We start from the raw sequence: 17,570 nt of genomic DNA, 5'->3' as shown, positions 1-17,570 counted from the left end.
CGGTTGCAATTATGCCTCGGCGCGGTTGGAAATGTTTTTGGAATGGTTCGAAAATGGGTTCGGAAGGCTTGCAACTGTTGTACAATAAAATTTGACTTGGGCTTTGAATTCTGAACACAGGTCTGTACGTAAAAGTTCACCAAGATGTAACAAAACTACAGGCACGTCTTACCAAGGAGGTTAAAATCGTTGGTCTTACAAGTATTCGTTGATTTGAAGAGATATTTTCTACATCTGGGTTGGGCCGTCTATATTAAACCAGCAAGGATCACTGCAGTATAATGATAGATAATTGTCCCAGGGGGTGACATTCCTGATGTGTCACCCCGCGTACATAACATAATACAGAAGATAATGATGGTCTCGGTCTGTAGAGTCGCCCCAAGCATCAAGAGATTAATCAGCTAAATGGCGGCACTGCCAAACTGTTCAATCACCTATTCCTCAACTGTAAAAATACATTCAACTCTCCTTCCCTACCTCTACAAGAAATCAGCCCTTAATCTGTACAGAGTGTATGTTTGAGTCGATCCCCATGCTGAGGCTGTTCAGGGTAGCGTAAGGGAGTTGTGTACCTCACCAGCCGCCATGTGAGACCATGCTGTGTACACTTACAGACTGTTTCTGTCTGAGCTGGGCACTCGACAAGCACACTGTACACATACAAAATGTAACTTTCCGGGCACATTGCGGGTGACGTCCGAAGATTACTGACTCGAGTCCAATCGTGTCTTGCATTATGGTTATCTTTTTCCATAGATGACAGAGCAATATGAATATAGCAGTTAACTGGAATTCCTCTTCAGAATAACAGTCTTCCGTGTCACAGAATTCATGCTAAATACGCAACTATGGATCGTAGCAAATATGCCTTCGGAAAATAACTATTTGAATGGAGGGCTGATATTTTGAAGAAAATATGTATTGTTTACAAACAAGTGTCTTAAGTAAGATTGTCAAAATCCTACTATAATCTGTAGTTTGATGATAGCAGAAATATATTTTTTAAGATTCTCCAAATACCATTATGCCCCCTCAAGTTTGTAGAGACAGCCATTCAACTTTTACGTTTTGTACAGAACAGGAAGCAGATATGTGTGGGAGGAGGTTTCTATGATTCCGGACGCTGTGTGTAAGGGGGCTTATCCGAGCTTACAATGCTAGTTCCCCCTCCCATAGTAAAAGCACTCTATGAGTAGGATGGCCTCCCCCTGTTGTATCAAGAGCCTGGTTAGAGTCTTAAGCATAGATTCATCAGTGACTCATATTTTCTAGACTACCGTTATCGGTATCAGTGGCGAACAGTTGACAGGGAGACACGTCCGCACTTTATCTGACCAGCAATACTGGCTCACCAGTCCTTACCAGATTACTTTTGCTTGTTAAATGAGTAGCTAGCCCGAGAAAAGACTGATAAGTTTTTTTTCTCAACACGTTTGGAAAATGTTTCAGTCATGGTGACGTCGAGATTATGTGTATGTCTTATGGATAGACTAGGTAGCAATTCTTTGTAATCCTGAAATAAAGACGACTTAGATCAAGATTACTTTTTTTATCCGGTCATAATAAAGGGGATCCTGTCACGTAGTTTAGCTTTGGCTGGCTGTCTGTCTGTGCTATTCTAAATTTCTACTAGAAACAAACCGTGGTCTACAGCGTCGCTTGTTTGCGTACCTTTTATTTGTAGGTTTTTATGGAAAGGTTCCTTTTTTGAAATGGTTGGACTAAAGCGAACTAAGATTTGTTGTCTGAACCAAGTACATTGAATATCAAAAACTCCCGAAAGTCCCTGCGAATTTAAGTCAGAGTAACTCTCTGTTCTTTGTTCTAGTACATTTTCTAGTACATTGTCGACGCACATGTATTCCTAAGGTCACATTTACAAGGTCACAATTACAAAGTAAGGTCACATTTACGATCATTTCAAGATTACTGAAGTGTCCTTCCTGTGAGGTGACTAGTTTTAAACTCTTTATGCCCCATGCCCCTATACACAGAAACAACTATACACAGCAGCCTCATTGTACATGTTGTCATAGAACAATACTGTTTGTTCCCGTGTGTTATCTCCGGTGCTCCGGATAAGTCTATCTATCAATGTATCTCTATACATGTATCTGTTTATTCGTGTAATATATCTCTGTATATACAGACCACGGTGTCCTTTGCTGTACATACTTTAAGAACCCGAGTTTCAAACGTTGAGAGATCTTCTGGACAACCTTTGTTTGACGTCCTTTGTGTATACAGTGGTAAACCCCTGATGTATATCCGCACCTGTCCTGTATCCTCACAGGCTGTTCAAAAGACACGGAGGCCGCAAAGTAGAGCATACTTTTGCATGTTTACATGGCCATTTCCATGGGATAACAGGTGTTACCGTTGCTTGTTTGTGTTGGCTTGCAACTCGCCCACGACTGCAGCAACACCCGGGAAGAATTTTAATCGCTTGCTGGCGGCACAGATCTTACTGTGAATCGCTGCTGAATCTATACTTGGTGGTTCCGCTCTGAACACTTGGGTACAACTTTTCAAAGATCGAACGGGTGCTGGGTGTTTGTCGTCAAATAAGAAGGAACGATGAAGCAACAAAGAATTGCTAAATTTTGTTGCTTCTAGGAGCTGCTATGTATGTACAAGATTGCTGTTATTTCTTGATTGGGTAGTGAAGTGTTCTGTTGGCTATTTTAACTGTGAATTTATGTTGCAAAAAACAAAGTTAGTCTTGTTCTTGTGGACGTATCTAAACAGATGTTTATGGCTAACTCTGAGATTTCCATAAGACGTACATAAAGTTATCGAGAGAAAAAAATAACTTTCTATTGCGGACATTTCTCTGTGGCAGAAAAAAACAGTGTGTGTATGTCAGGGGCTATACGGCAGCTTAACTGAAGATTTCTTTACCACGTGTTTTAGCCATGACGCCTAGTGGGTGCTACAATGGAAAATAGTTACATTCATTAGGTATCAAATCTAAAATCATGTACAGATACAACAGTTTACAGAATATCGATTTTTATTATGGAGCCGATTAACTTTGATAAGAGCATTTTGACATAATGATTTCGCGATAATGATTTTCACAAAATGTATGATGGAGGCACTTCGGTTTATACTTAAAGACCAGTCAAGGTTGAATGTTTCCTTCTACAAATGTACAATTCACACGTTTTATGATCAATGGCAAAATAATTGAAATTGTCTTGCCCAGAGCTGCTAACAGGTGCATCTTTTCACTTTTTCTCATGGAAATTTTCCTCGAGTCAGACACAATTTTGGGCCACCCCGCCGCCATCTTTGTTTTCATGGGCCTTTCATCTCCCAGGTGAGATAATGCGTTAATTCGCACCTTTCTTGGGGTGGACAATGCCCTGGCTGCACTGATAACACCCCCCAGGCTACAACCATTATTCAAGAATTCAACAGAAGCCATCTTGGAGATATACTTTTCAGGTAAACAAGTTTTACAAGTCAAACTCGTCCTTCCCTAAGATAATATTTACAGTGCACCTCCGCCCCCCCCCCCCCCACACACAACTAGAAAGAAGTATGTACTTGAAAGGACAAGTGCGTGAGGAAAAAAGCGCGGGACTTTCGGGAGTTTTTGATATTTAATGTACTTGGTTCAGACAACAAAATCAGTGCGCCGTGCCCGAAGAAAATGAATAGACATGTGTTTTCATATGCTAATTCATGATACCTCATTGACATGTCAATCAGTGAAGCCATCTTGGAAACCCATAAGCCCTGACAGCGCCAGAGGGGCCATTCACAAACGGGTGAACGCCCCGGATAATTGGTCGGAGTCACGGAGCGACAACTTGTTGCTTCCCTCGCGGTGAATCTCGGCTGTTGGCACCACCTCAGCGCATACCGACGCACCACTCAGGGACGCCCTGCTCGTCTTCGGCAGCTCACCGCCGGTCTCCTGCTGCTTCTCCTGACTGTCATCCACTCCACGCCGACTGAAATCCCTCACTGATCCACTGCCCGTAGGTCTGCCAGCATCCTCGGCGCTAGTGCTTGAACCAGCTGCTCAGGTCTGACGGGTTGGAGCGGCATTCCGCGGCGGGCTATGGCTACCATGACGCAAGAAGTGGACAAGTAAGTCTCTCGTCGAGTTCTGTTTGGGGTCCGAAACCACTCGAAGAACCAGTCGAGCACCCCCTGCTTAACTAACAGCAGCGGTTCATCTGGCCTTTTAATACTCTGGCCAACAGGTGTTCCGGTAGCAGGTTAGGTTGGGGTGGAGGATCTTGTATACATTTAAGTACAGGAACAGGCTTATCTGTCAGTGCGTATAGTTGAGATTTACTGGCATAGCGTGAGAGCCCCGAAGTTTTGGGACGACGCTCCCCCGCCGGGGTCTTTAGACGGGAACTGCACACCTGCGACACGATCGCCAAGAAAGATAAACTCCACGGTTCGTGTGCTAACGCGTGAAAAAAATTGAAAACAACTGTTTATGCTTTTCGTCAAAATTGTGGGGACGCCTGGCGTTTGTTTAGCGTACAGGTAAACAATGTCACGGTGTGTACCTGGTATACACAAGGAGGTTATAACCTCCTTGGTATACATGGCAAGTTTTCCTGATACCGGGTTTAAGGAATCTGTTGGAATTGAAAATTCTAGACGCTCTGCCCATGTGGGTGGAAAGAACTATTTCACCTGCCGAAGTAATCACCTTCCACCAAGCCATTATTTTCTCGGTCCCTGTCGAATTTCTTTCCGCTTTAAGTAGTGTAAGTTGATTTTGTCGTTGCCCAATAATCATGTCATTGAAAAGAACGTGTCTTCCCTTCAATTATATATCACTCAAGGAATAGAACTAATGCCAGAACAACTTGCAGTCGGGTTATCCATATTTGGGGTACTCCTTGAACCAATGACTGTTTGCCTTGCAAGTCTGTGTTGTGTTCACTGGTGTCTGTTGCCGCCTGTTATTCTTACCACTCCTGATTATATTTTGGCAACACCACCAGTATCAACGTTTCTTTCCAGTATAAAGCCACGTTAAAAGTGACATACATGGAAGTTAAACATTTGCACGTGACCCAATCTTATCGTTAATGGATTTATCGATGCACAGTATATCAAAGGAAATTCAGCGGAAAATGTCGAGCGCTTTGTTAAGTTACGTGCGACCTCTCTTATAGTTTTGGCATCCATTCTACAGGTCACTAGTAGCGATTGGTGTCAAGCGTAAACGCCATAGACTTTGTCGTTTTTAATCGCGGATATGTTAATACAAAGTCAAATTAAATGCAACAGACTACATTGTGTACAGTGCTCCACAAATCGCTGATAGCACACCTGATCCAAATGTGTTCAACAACGTTGAAATTGCCCATCCTTTTTAGTCGACAGACAATGCTTCCAATGTAGCTTGGGTCAGAAGATAAAACAAAGCTGCTTTATTCACAACAGACAACTTACCGTCTGAAACAAGATGGCGTCGCCATGACAAGTAACTGTTGAAAATTCAGTTTTTAAATTATTCTTAACTCAAAACAAATTCTATTTCTACATGTCCTTATGTCTCTTTTTCTCTCTTCCTTCATATACCAACTGTTAAAGAGTCCATTCTGCAATTAACGCACAGGAATCAAAGGACAACGAAGGCTTTTGTTTTTTCAATGCCTTAGGCCGTTTGCCCGGGTCTTGATTTCCAAACCAACGAACTGCGCGTGTGCTGCATAGTGTGTACATTATCTATGCATAATGTACACCGTACGCGTAAGATCTTTTATCATCGGTGCAAACAAGGATCCGACGAACAACTCGCATAACGTTTAGCATTGAAAAAAATACCACACACATAGGGTCCTGTACATTTCTTTAAAAAAAGTTTAAAGACTTATATGTTGGCCAGGGTGACGTAGATTATAGATGCCCTTTGACCCAAAATAGATTTTTTTCTTGTGAAGTCTTTTCGTCTAAAAATGTTATTGACGCCAATTTGGAAATCAAAAAGAAAACTCGCAACAACAATTTAGATAAGGTTTCCCAGTACAAATGTGCGGAACGAAGTGATACAACTATAAAATTTACACGAGAAAGACTTGCAAATTCCACTGTAATTTGTGGTGAAAAGAGATTATTATCCTGTAGCCCAGAATTGCCTGAAGCTGTAGCATGCTCAGTCCGTTGGAAACTGAATGCCTTTGTCTGCTACCTGTTTTAAGCCAAAAGAAGAAAGGAAGAAATATATCACTACTACAGTTTATCAAACATTTGTAAAAGCAATCTCGTGCTAATGACTTTCATCGAAATTCTTTATAAAAAAAATACTGTAAACGATGGAAATTTTCGTGGGAATTTATTTTCACGGTAGGAATGAAGAAACTTGAGTCTTCGCAGTTGATTTTAGTTGTTATTAGTAGTTTAGTGGAACAACATAAAATGTAATGGTATATCATAAAGCCGAAGGGGGGGGGGCAACTACAAACACCGTCCGGCTAAAGTAGGCCCCAAACAAAGGTTGCCTCTTCTAAAGAAAAGCAAACTCGTTATCTACCAATTATCATTTTTGAAGTTCTTGCTTTGGCATCAGATGTTCATTCCGACCTTTGACTCATTTGGCAGTGGCATGAAGAATGGCGCCCGATTGTTGCATGATTGTAAAAAGGCAAGCATTTAAATAAATATATATGTAGCTGCACATAGTGACGCCTTGTAGGTCCTATAGCAACACGGTTGCAAACTGTGTAATTCTTGTTCTTATAGGGGAGGGGGTCGGGCGTCAGGACGTGGCGTCATACGTTGCGCACTTTGGACCAAATAGAGGGTCGGCCCAGTGCGAGGTCAGGTTGACACTCGGGTATTGAATCTTTGTCAGTCAAGCGGACTGTGCAAGGGAGTTCAGGGATTGGCAAGTGAAACATCAACAAAATTCTTCCTGCGCTCTCGCGTTCGACGTGACTCGGCGAGAGTTCACGGGACAAGATATACATACATTCAATCAATCTTTATTCTGACGACACACCTGAATTACATTAGATTTCTTACAGAAGTATGTTAAAAACATTCCAATAGACCAGATTTAAAAGAATTATCATGCGCTTATATACATTAAAAAAAGTTACTTTGGACGAACAAGGACAGAGGAATATAGCTTTAAACTAGGTTTTGAATGTCTCTGAGAGTCCTCATAACAAACGAGTCACTATGACGTTTGGTATTACTAAGTGGTAGTTTGTACATGTGTCGGGTTTCCCTGTTCCTTAGATTATGGTCAGGCTTCTTCCTAGGTAGGAGGAAGACACTGCAGGGGTGGGAGGGGTCTCTTAGTATTCTATGAAGTTCACTGCGTGACGCATCCCCTCTCCTAGACTCCAGGCTTGGCAGGTGGTCACAAGGAACTCAAACACATCCTCAAACACATCTTCTGAATTCTCTCCAACTCGTTTGACAGACAACGTGGAAGGCCGGCCCAGACAGGGGACCCATACTCTAACACAGGTCGGATAAAAGACTTGTAGATTTGCACAAGTACATCAGTGGGTAGGGCAGCACGCCTGGCTACGCGCAGGTAATGTATGCGCGGTTGGACCTTAGCGTGTACTCAACATGAGGTCCCCATGTGAGGTCGTTGCTGATCACAATTCCAAGAAGCTTGAAGGGTGTGACTCTCTCGACGGGCTCGCCGTTTAAGGTAAGTGGAGGGGGTGATACAGGGCTGCGGCGACAACTGATGACCATGTCTTTTGTCTTCTTGGCATTGGCGCTCATGCAAAATGAGTTTGCCCAGACGTCGACTTTGTCCAGTGCCACTTGCATGAGACCCGGCATGGAGGCCATCAGAAACTCCGAGTTGGTGAGATCATCAGCGTATTTTACTGGTGTGATGCTGGGTGGGATTCCCTGATCAAGACTTTTCATGGCAATGATAAAGAGAGTCGGTGAGAGAATCCCCCCCTGAGGTGTACCTGAGAACTGATCGGGCTTCTGAAATGCTCATCCTCCATTTCACACGTTGGACACGATCGCTCAAGTAGCTGCTCAGACACCGCCATAGGTCCAGTCTGATCCCCATGTGTGACAGGCTGTGGAGGAGGCTGCAGTGATCTATAGTGTCAAAAGCGCGGGTGAAATCAATGAACGCAATATGCACATCCAATTTAGGAACACTGTTACCGCGTTGTACCAGGATTGCGTCGTGTGAATGAGCGCTGATACTGTTGACCGTCCCCGTCTAAACCCATGCTGGGAATCAAGGATTAGGTGATTCGTGTCCTGTAGCAGGAGGTCACGGAGATACACTTCGAGCACCTTGCCAAAGCTGCTGGTCAGAGAGATACGTCTGAATTCCTCTGGTCCCTTTGGCTTTGGTGTCTTCGGTACGGGTACCACCAGTTCTTCTTTCCATTTCATGGGGAAGACACCCTGTTGTAAACATGCATTGTAGATGTTGCACATTACAGGCGCAAGTTCCTCATGAAAGTTAGACAGCACCCAAGGCGGAATGTGATCTCCACCGGTAGCCTTGCGGGGGTTCATCCTTTTCAGTTGAGCTTTCACCTGACCAATGCTCAGTTCTGGGATGGTTCGATGGGACAGCTGATCATCGACTTCCATGGGGCTGGGTATGACGCGGTGAACACTTGACCAGACCGAAGCGAAATGTTTACTGAAACTTTCACACTGAGCACTCGTGTCTGCAGCAGTGGCTGGCATACTGTTTCCTCTTGGCTTGGATGCCCCTATCAGTGCCTTCACCGTGGAGAACCAGTGTGTACCACCTGGCTTCATTTGTCCAACTTCTTTCTTGAAAAACGAACCTTGTTACGTAGCTTGTCGTAGCCGTTAGTGTCCCCCGACATAAACGCCTTCTGCCTCTCCGCAATTATACCCTTGATACGTGGAGTTATCCAGGCCTTGTCTAGAGAGGTGACCTTTCCCTTTTTGAGTGGTAAGAGTCTGTCAAGGATCGGACGCAGAATGGAATAGAGATGTATGTGAAACAAACAAACAAACAAACAAACAAACAAACAAATAAAAATCAAAAACAAACAATCATTGCTGTCGATTATCTGTTATCACTATAACTAACATTGGAAGAAATAGTGTACGTTCTGTTGTGTTGAGCATACAAAGTTAAACAGTTGCTGTCATTTGTCTTCATGTAGCTCCAAGCGGTCAGTAGTGGTACTGCAGAACGAAGCCCTGTACAGAAACACGTATAGCAGTAGAGATGAAGATGAGGCATGGCGCTCCTACTTGGAAAACCCTCTCACAGCCGCCACCACTGCCATGCTCAACATTAATGGCGACGAGGACAGCGCAGCCGCACTGGGACTACTCTATGACTACTACAAGGTGAGTGCACGGTGCTTTCCCACCATCCTTCATGGTAAGGCATGTACTGATGAACGCTACCACTCGGGCATCACCATATTGTGTTCTTTGACCTCGCTCATTAAATATCTTATCTGTGAGCAGCCGAGACGGGTTTGTAGTAAGAGAAATGGGGAAAAGACCTAAATATATCTGCTCAAAATGGTATGCATTAAGTTGTCTGCACCTAAGCACACAATAGTCCTAACCCTCTCCGGGTTAGATAAATGAAACAAGAAGCAAAGCAAGACGAATATCAAAAACTTAAAATAGGTCAAAATCATTGTCAATGGACAAGTAGACTGTGGATTGAATCACTCTGTCCTCATGCCAACCATACACATTATGAACCCATTCGGGTTGAAATAGCAATTTTGGAAATGTTTTCGATCTTTTGCCTGAGAAATTACGATACCTTGTAATTCGTCCCAAACTCGTGGCAAACATTTTGAAACGAGGCAAACATTTGATTGTACCAATAAATGTTTCACATATGTCATAGTCAGAAAAATGTTGCAAAATCGCGAAATGTGAACATAACTTTGTTGTTTCTTTAGGATTGTAACCCGTCCTCCATCGCCGCGCCACTGGGGGTATGTTTGTTTTACATTTTCGGTACAGAGTAGAACCAAATTTCTGGAAAGCAAAATGACAAAACTAAACATTAAATTACACCCAACATAATGCAAGCAAATGCATGTTATGGAGTGGAACGTTGTGCTGATGGGGCCCAAAGGTGCTTGCTATCCTGATTGGGATGCAGAAAGCTTGTCTTACTATTAAAGCGGCGGAGGTGGTGGAGGGCGTGGCCTCGGTACATGTAACAACCAAGTACTGCAACGTTTATAATAGTCTGAGATGAAGATAACTAGTATGATGTTGCAAATATGTAAATGAAAAAAAACCAACATATTGATAATTGACTTGTTTGCTTTCAGGTGCCAAAGGAGAAGAGAATGAATGCCAACTTCGTGACTAGAACACCCATGGGTCCACCGGAGACAGAGCAACCAAGGTAGTGGCTAAATCTACGTCAATTTTGTTGCTTTCTATGCAATGATCTGTGATGTATTGTATCCAGGTGAAATCAACTCACCGTAGTCTCATTGACCAGCATGTATACGAGACACAGCGTAACATCAACGCTCACCCACAAATCATTCAAAGACGCCGCTGAAACTTTATTCCAGTTTTATGTACAAAAGATTTAGACATGTCCTCGATCACACCAACATTGACCAGCCATCATGATACTCTCTGCACAATATAGTGTCAACCAAGTATGGTTGTTTCTTTGGTCAAACAGTAACTAAATGTAGACTCTATGTGAATCCTTCACAACCGTTTTATTTCCCCTGTCCGGCTCCTAGCAGAGACCTGACGATGTTGCGTAATGTGCCCCTGGCCGACGCCATCACATCCTCGGGGTTTGACGGTCACCATGCCCACAGTTCCCCCATCGCCACACAGCCCCCTACCGCCTCCCCCCTCACGGTACGGGCGGACCATCACATCCACATCCACAAGCCTGACCACTCTCCCATGATCGTTGCCAAACCAGACGAGCTGGACAGAACCCCGGACAGCGCCTACAGTGAGGCTACTTTCAAGGACCACCAACAAGAGGTGAGTTTCTATAGAATCAGATTTGATCCACAGCAGGCAAAATATTGAATATGAGACCACACAAACTATATAAATGGCGTACTAGTACTTTTAGCTCTTCTAAAGAGATCGAGAGAAAAGAATGGACGGCAAAGGCATGACATTATATGATAACCAACTGAAACGATGTTGACATCTATATTAGGGTGTTTCGGAATATTTAATTCTCCATTTCATCTATCGTAGCTAGCCTCCGATGCAGACTCAACCCGGCTGTTTTCTTTTTCAAGTTATTGTTTTTATACTATCATATTTTTTTCTTATTGCTGCCCGGCCAGCAATAAGAAAAAAATATGATACATAGTATAAAAACAATAACTTGAAAAAGAAAACAGCCGGGTTGAGTCTGCATCGAAGGCTATATCGTAGCAGTACTCACGAAGAAACCCTGCACCTCTAACCCAGATAAGTCGCTTGGTGGAATTATATATTTGCGACTCTTTGGCTATACAAGGCGTGGCGGAACTCTTTCATTAATTCACTCTGTGCTCGACCCATTCCCTCACCTCTCCACTTCATCCATCCTACACTTCCGGTAGCATGACGTGCTCGGTGACGACATGTCCGCCTTCCAGGTCTTCAATTACAACATCAGCCAAGTGAACATGGCTGCTGCGCATGTGCAGAGGCGACAACAACCCGAGTTATTGCAGCAAGTTATCACAGAGACACAAATCATGCCTCCGCCTGAAGCTATCAATGGGTTAGTGCGCTCAAAGATTTTATTCTATCTCTAACCAGATTGCCGGCCGGCCATGCCGTAACACCTCCTTTCCACTGAAGTTGACCGCTGGCTGTCCAAGTTTTCATAGATCGCTCACGAATTTCATAGATAAAGAACGAAGTTTTTAACGTTTAGTGGGTTTTGTCGTCTTTCAGATTCTACTTTTTGATCTTGCATCATAATTCCATTTTGAAATCAAGGGTTACAGAAATGCCATTTTGGTTCATGTATGGTTACTCAGCGATCGCCGTCTAGTTGAATGGGGACAAAGGAAAAGACGATCAAGCTCTCTATTTTTTTGCGTTCTGTATTGCATTAAAGAATATTTGCATAGGCGTACATAAGTAAAAGAATAAAATATAATTCAGAAGCCTTCATTCAAGATATCTTCAAACACCTGCTTAGATTTTACTATCTGCTACTGTCTCTGAGCACCAAAAAGACAAACTTAAATTTCTTTTCATTTCTTGGCACAGCATCGCATTTGAATACATCTTAGAGGCACCAAAGTCTCTCCGCCAGAAACCGGGAGAAGCAAGCATGAGCTACGTGAACAAAGGTAACTAACGAACCTCATTTCAGCATTTCTCAATGCGCTTTATATATACATATGTATAGTGTGGAGTAAGCACAAGACAACAACTTTTGTACCTGCCATTCAGGCGTTGCTGCATTTTAATGTAGGCTGTTTACGACAATTTTCATTCCATCATAGAATTAGTTGTGTCCTATCATGGCGTATTGCAGTGGGTGGACAAACACAAACATTCATTGGTCCATGACACTGCTATGCCAAACCTCATATAACCGAAAAAATTCGCCCTGATGTTTCCAGGCCAATTTTATGCAGTGACGTTAACGGAAGCAGGGAGTAGTCCATGGCGGTACCACAGCACTAAAGTCCGAGTGAGTCCATCTTCCATTCAATGCACTTCCTCTAGACGGCCCAATAGATCTAACTCTTCCGACATGTGTTTTCGACATATTTTGTACATTTTTACTGTATATATTCATACGTATCAAAGTTTGATTAAAAAAAAAAGGAATGATATTCAAGTAGCTAAGAGAAGCTGAGAAATAAACCAATGGCTCTTATCCATGTAGTCCGTGATTCAAGTTGTGTTTGGAGACGGACGCAGCGAGGAAGAACAGCTGAAACACTGGCGATACTGGCACGCGCGGCAGCACACCGCCAGACAGAGGATCATCGATATGGGTAGGTGTTCGTCAGGCAGTCTAAACAGAACTCGTTGTATCTAAAAGCTTAAAACGTTCGAGGCTTATGTGCTTTTGTAAACATATTCAGACCAGCAAGCTAGTATCAAAATCGTGCTCATCAGAGTACACTGGAAACGAAATGTTTTGGATCGTCGTGTGGTTTTGGACGTCAAAAGTAACTGTTGTTGTGTTCTATGGTGATCTTTTTTTATCTTTTATTTAGCAAACTTCACGTATTGTATTGTACTCATAGCATTGATACTTTTCCAGCTGACTACAAGGAGAGCACCAACGTAATCGAGAACATTGACGAGATTGCGCACAACGCCATCGCCTTCTCCTGGGACGTGCGAGAGACGGGCAAGGTCTTCATTAGCGTCAACTGCCTTAGCACAGACTTCTCTTCCCAGAAGGGCATCAAGGTAAGCTTCAGGAGCCGGGAACTTTTCCGTATATCACTTGTTTCTATGCACATCCCTCCTTCGTGTAATGATTTGCTTTGCTGGTAGGAAGGGCCATTGACAAGAACTTAGCATTGCTTGACTGAACAGAGACACATTTTTTTAACGAGCCACTTTGTATCTTCAGGGTCTTCCACTCAACCTGCAGATTGACACCTACACAGACTACTATAAGGGAGCTACGCCTGTCCACAGAGCATACGTACAGATTAAAGTCTTCTGTGACAAGGTAAGGTGGATTACAGCCGCAGATTTGCAGTACTTACACAGGGAAAATTCATTACAGTTTTTTAGCATCATAAGGGCAGGAATGGTTACCTGTCGAGTCAAAAGGTCATAAGAAGTCAAGAGAAGGAAGCCGCGCTTTGGTAAGCTGTAATTTACACTCACCGATCGCTGTTTTTATGCATCTGATTGTAAAAAAAGGATGAAACGGATATGATTGCGTCAGTGCAATTGTTGATAGAATAATTATTGTCGAAATAAAATTGTGATCAACCCTCTGATTCCCGTAACTGTTCAGGGTGCAGAAAGGAAGATTCGTGACGAGGTCCGTAAGATCAGTAAGAAGAAGCAGTCTGAGGAGATCAAGAGTCAGATCCCCAGCCACAAGCGGAACGAGTTGGCCTACTTCAAACCCATGGCTGACCTGAAGACCCCCCCTGTCCTGTTCGTACCGGACTTTATTCCGGCAGCCAGAGCACCACCACAGATAACACAGGTTAGTCATATCAACAAAGTATTGGACTGGTCAATTCGTTGATCAGCACTTTGTGCAAAGTTACGGGTTCTTCAACATGGGACGTACGATGACGAAAATTAGCCATTCCCGTTTGAGAATCTCGTATTTGCGTTGAGGACTTTTTGCCGACGCCGCAGGGGCGAGCCTAGTGGTATAGTATTGTGAGCAGTTTGCAAGAATTGTACAGGAATTTGTCTACAGGCATTTTAAGCCAATAAGAATGTTTGGAATGTTAGTCAGCAGTACAAAGGAATGGAAGTGGGTCATGCAAAGATTGTGAACACGCTGATTCAATTACCTATACAAGCAGAAATTATAGTTAAAGGGTGTTAAGTTTAACCCATTCATGACATCACGAACATGTCCAAGCCATATACCACAAGTAGACAGAAAATACATGAAACCAAGCACAGAACCTGGAACAATGTCAAAACAGAAATCATATTCAGATAAATCAATGAAACATTTCACTGCCGCAAGGAAAGTTATCAAGCCAGTTAGAAACTTTTAAGATTCACACAAGAGACAATACTAAATTATAGCATTTACTACTAGTGCCAGATGAATACCCTGCCACTATCCTGCTGATATAATCCTGTGCAATTCCGAGAATTGTCGGGATACTGGATACACATTTTTACAAAGTAACATTTCTGTAAATGAAGATTCCCAGGGACATTCTGGCATTTCATTGGGACTCCAGGAATTCCTGGCATTTTCATTGGGATTGGAGTTTCTGGCATTCGAGTGGGACTCGAATTCCTGGCAATGTGTGTGTGTGCGTATTTGTCCAACAGAACAGGTAATCATCAGCCCTTATCGTTAGAAATCTCGTATGAACAGCACCACCTATCAATGCCCTGAACAGGGTACAGTTACTGTAAAAATCAAAACAACCGTCGCCATGGCAATGCCTTTTTATCATTGATAATGTTGATTTCTCTTATTTGGATATCGTTGCCTGTACTGACAGACAACGATGTTACTGTCTTGACGTGACATGTATCATCCATCCATTCTTAAAACGAACTTGACCGAATATTTCCGCAAGGTATCCACCAACATATGTTTTCCATGCTCATCTATGTAATTTTTCTTTTCTAGCCTGTGACATTTGGCTTGACGCCTACTTTTGACAGAGGAATGAAGAGGTCGTTCTCAGAAGACAGTGCCTACTCACCTGAAAGCTCTCCGACATCTGCTGCGAAAGTCGCCAACAAGAGTGGTAAGAAAATGTCCAGCATTGCCCGAAATGTTGCAGTGTTTGCCCTTTTGTACACTATAAGCAATTTACGAAACCATGTTAAAAATGATAGGGTACATAACTTCCATGCTTTCCTCGTTGGAAGTCAAGAGACCAAAAGTGCTGTCAAAACGTTATTGATCTCTGCCGAACAGTTGAAAGATGGCCGGTTATTAACCATGGCTGTGTTTGCCCAGTTCTGCTGTACGTACGTAAGGAGGAGGATGACGTGTACGACGCCCTGATGCTCCGTGAGCCCAGTGTCCAGGGGCTGCTATCTGCTGTGGAGGAGAAGTACAAGGTTCCTATTGACAAAGTCAGCAAAGTCTTCAAGAAGTCCAAGAAAGGGTAAGTGTCTATCTTCTACACAACTAACGTAAATTTCCTGTTGACGTTATAAATGCACATTTGACACTTCATTTAACTAAAACAAACATCTTGTTGTTTCTTTGCTTCAGAATTCTAGTAAACATTGACGACAATATCATCGAGCACTACTGCAATGAGGACACGTTTATAATCGAGCTACAGGAGGAAACGGACGGCAACGTCAAGGTCATCCTTACAGAGGTGCAGGACACCCCCTGACTGTCAACGATGAGTCATGTGACTAAAGAGACATGCAAACTATTTACATGTGGATTTAGGGGATGTGTAAGGGGACGGAACATGACAAAGCGTTTCGAATTTTTAAAGATGTTTGCACCAGCTGAGACCTCGTCTGCTGATAGCTTTAAGAAACAGGCTGATGGGGATGGTGTGGGGCCTGGTCTATGGTTCAACAAAAAGGGGGTCCAATATTTTAGATTTGTGCGATTGCTGAAGTAGATGGTAGGAAGGGGAAAAGTCTAAATGCTGGGAGCGATAAGAGTCTATTTTTGTACAGATAATCATTGTGGGAAATGTCGGGGTAGGATTGGTATGGTTGCGAGCGTTTACAAGTTTTTCAAAAATGTATACAGTTACTGTTTCTTGAGAAGTTTTCAACTCCAGGCTGTTTACAAAAATGTCATCCCTCTTGTCTTCTTTACTTTTAATCCTTGATGCCTATCCGTAAGCGTCAATTTATTTGTACGTTCATCCATTTGTAACGGTTTTAATAAAATGTAGAAGAGATCACTGGTATAAAATAAATTGTTACATTTAAAAGATTAGGGGTTTAGGAGGGACTCTTTTTGCAACAATGACAGTGTGATAATGGCGTTGGAATGGAGACTTCTAAATATTTTTCAGTTAGAAAGACCGAAACCAAACATACAAAGTCATGTTGCCTTTGATATTGTAGTAACTGGTACTAGCATTGCCTTATTGCAATGTAACTTGCAGTACTGATGCCATGATTATCTTCCAAAAATTCCAGGTTCACTTGTCAGTGCAGCCCGATACCATTGTACATGTGCATGTATATATATTTATTCCTTTTTCGTGAAAAGCGGGGCATTGTTTTATGAGGGATTTTAATCACTAAGCAATCTTATTGTATATTTTTGGTGACAAGCAGGATTGTTAGAAATCTTTTGTACATACTGTAACAGTTATATCTCGGTGAGACTTGCACGGAATAAATCAGATGTCAATGATATTTCCATCATTCTATGTAGATCCAAGTAATGTAGATCTTTTGAATCGAATGTGATTGACTTGGACAATAGCAAATAGTATCCTATTTATCATGCGTAGCCCTAGGTCCTCCTGTGTGAGTGATGCGGAGAATCGTCGTCTGAAGCCTAAAGGCACCTATGTGCTGAGGCGACCGCCCTAAAGCGGGCGCATACCTCTAGCCAAGCAGAAACATGTCCGGGGAGGGCGGGTGGGTACGCTTCAGGCTCCAGACGTGTCCGGAGGACCCGGAGCTCACATGAAAGTGTACTATGGGGCACTATACCTTATTTACATAGGGGGTATGACGTCACACCGTCTGACCAATGGCTGTGCATGTTAAAAAGTATCCTATTTATCATGCGTAGCCCTAGGTCCTCCTGTGTGAGTGATGCGGAGAATCGTCGTCTTTCGCTTTCGCCGTCTCTGGCTGTTGAGCCCATTCCTTCCGTTTTATTCTCCACATCAGGACATACTAAGATACTTGATGCCTTCTCACCTGCCCCTCTCTCATCTTAACTCTTCCCAATCATCCCTTGCTCATCTCCCTTATTCTTATCTTCATCACCCCTCCCTTATCTT

The 17,570-nt window shown here is 42.9% G+C and overlaps 1 protein-coding gene across 7 annotated transcripts; it reads left to right on the top strand.

The window, feature by feature from the left end:
• Positions 1-3,435: 3,435 nt before the first annotated feature.
• On the top strand, positions 3,436-16,069 carry LOC136427454 (grainyhead-like protein 1 homolog). Of its 7 annotated transcripts, none has more exons than XM_066416319.1 (15): positions 3,436-3,453; positions 9,129-9,318; positions 9,894-9,929; positions 10,275-10,351; positions 10,707-10,962; positions 11,541-11,704; positions 12,202-12,284; positions 12,561-12,631; positions 12,830-12,941; positions 13,214-13,365; positions 13,532-13,633; positions 13,928-14,125; positions 15,251-15,371; positions 15,587-15,737; positions 15,848-16,069. In XM_066416319.1, exons 2-15 carry the CDS (start codon positions 9,253-9,255, stop codon positions 15,975-15,977), a joined length of 1,719 nt encoding a protein of 572 aa, XP_066272416.1. In that variant the 5' UTR covers positions 3,436-3,453; positions 9,129-9,252; the 3' UTR covers positions 15,978-16,069. The 7 variants fall into 7 exon arrangements, with proteins under 7 accessions (XP_066272416.1, XP_066272414.1, XP_066272415.1 ...); XM_066416314.1 differs by lacking the exon at positions 3,436-3,453 and adding an exon at positions 3,858-4,104 and having other exon boundaries at positions 10,710-10,962; XM_066416316.1 differs by lacking the exon at positions 3,436-3,453 and adding an exon at positions 3,858-4,104 and having other exon boundaries at positions 11,577-11,704.
• Positions 16,070-17,570: the final 1,501 nt, after the last annotated feature.

This window comes from Branchiostoma lanceolatum, chromosome 2 (genome assembly GCF_035083965.1).
Source record: "Branchiostoma lanceolatum isolate klBraLanc5 chromosome 2, klBraLanc5.hap2, whole genome shotgun sequence".
NCBI lineage: Eukaryota > Metazoa > Chordata > Leptocardii > Amphioxiformes > Branchiostomatidae > Branchiostoma > Branchiostoma lanceolatum.
Note: the sequence above shows the minus strand (reverse complement) of the source record. Positions and strands in the feature narration are given on the sequence as shown.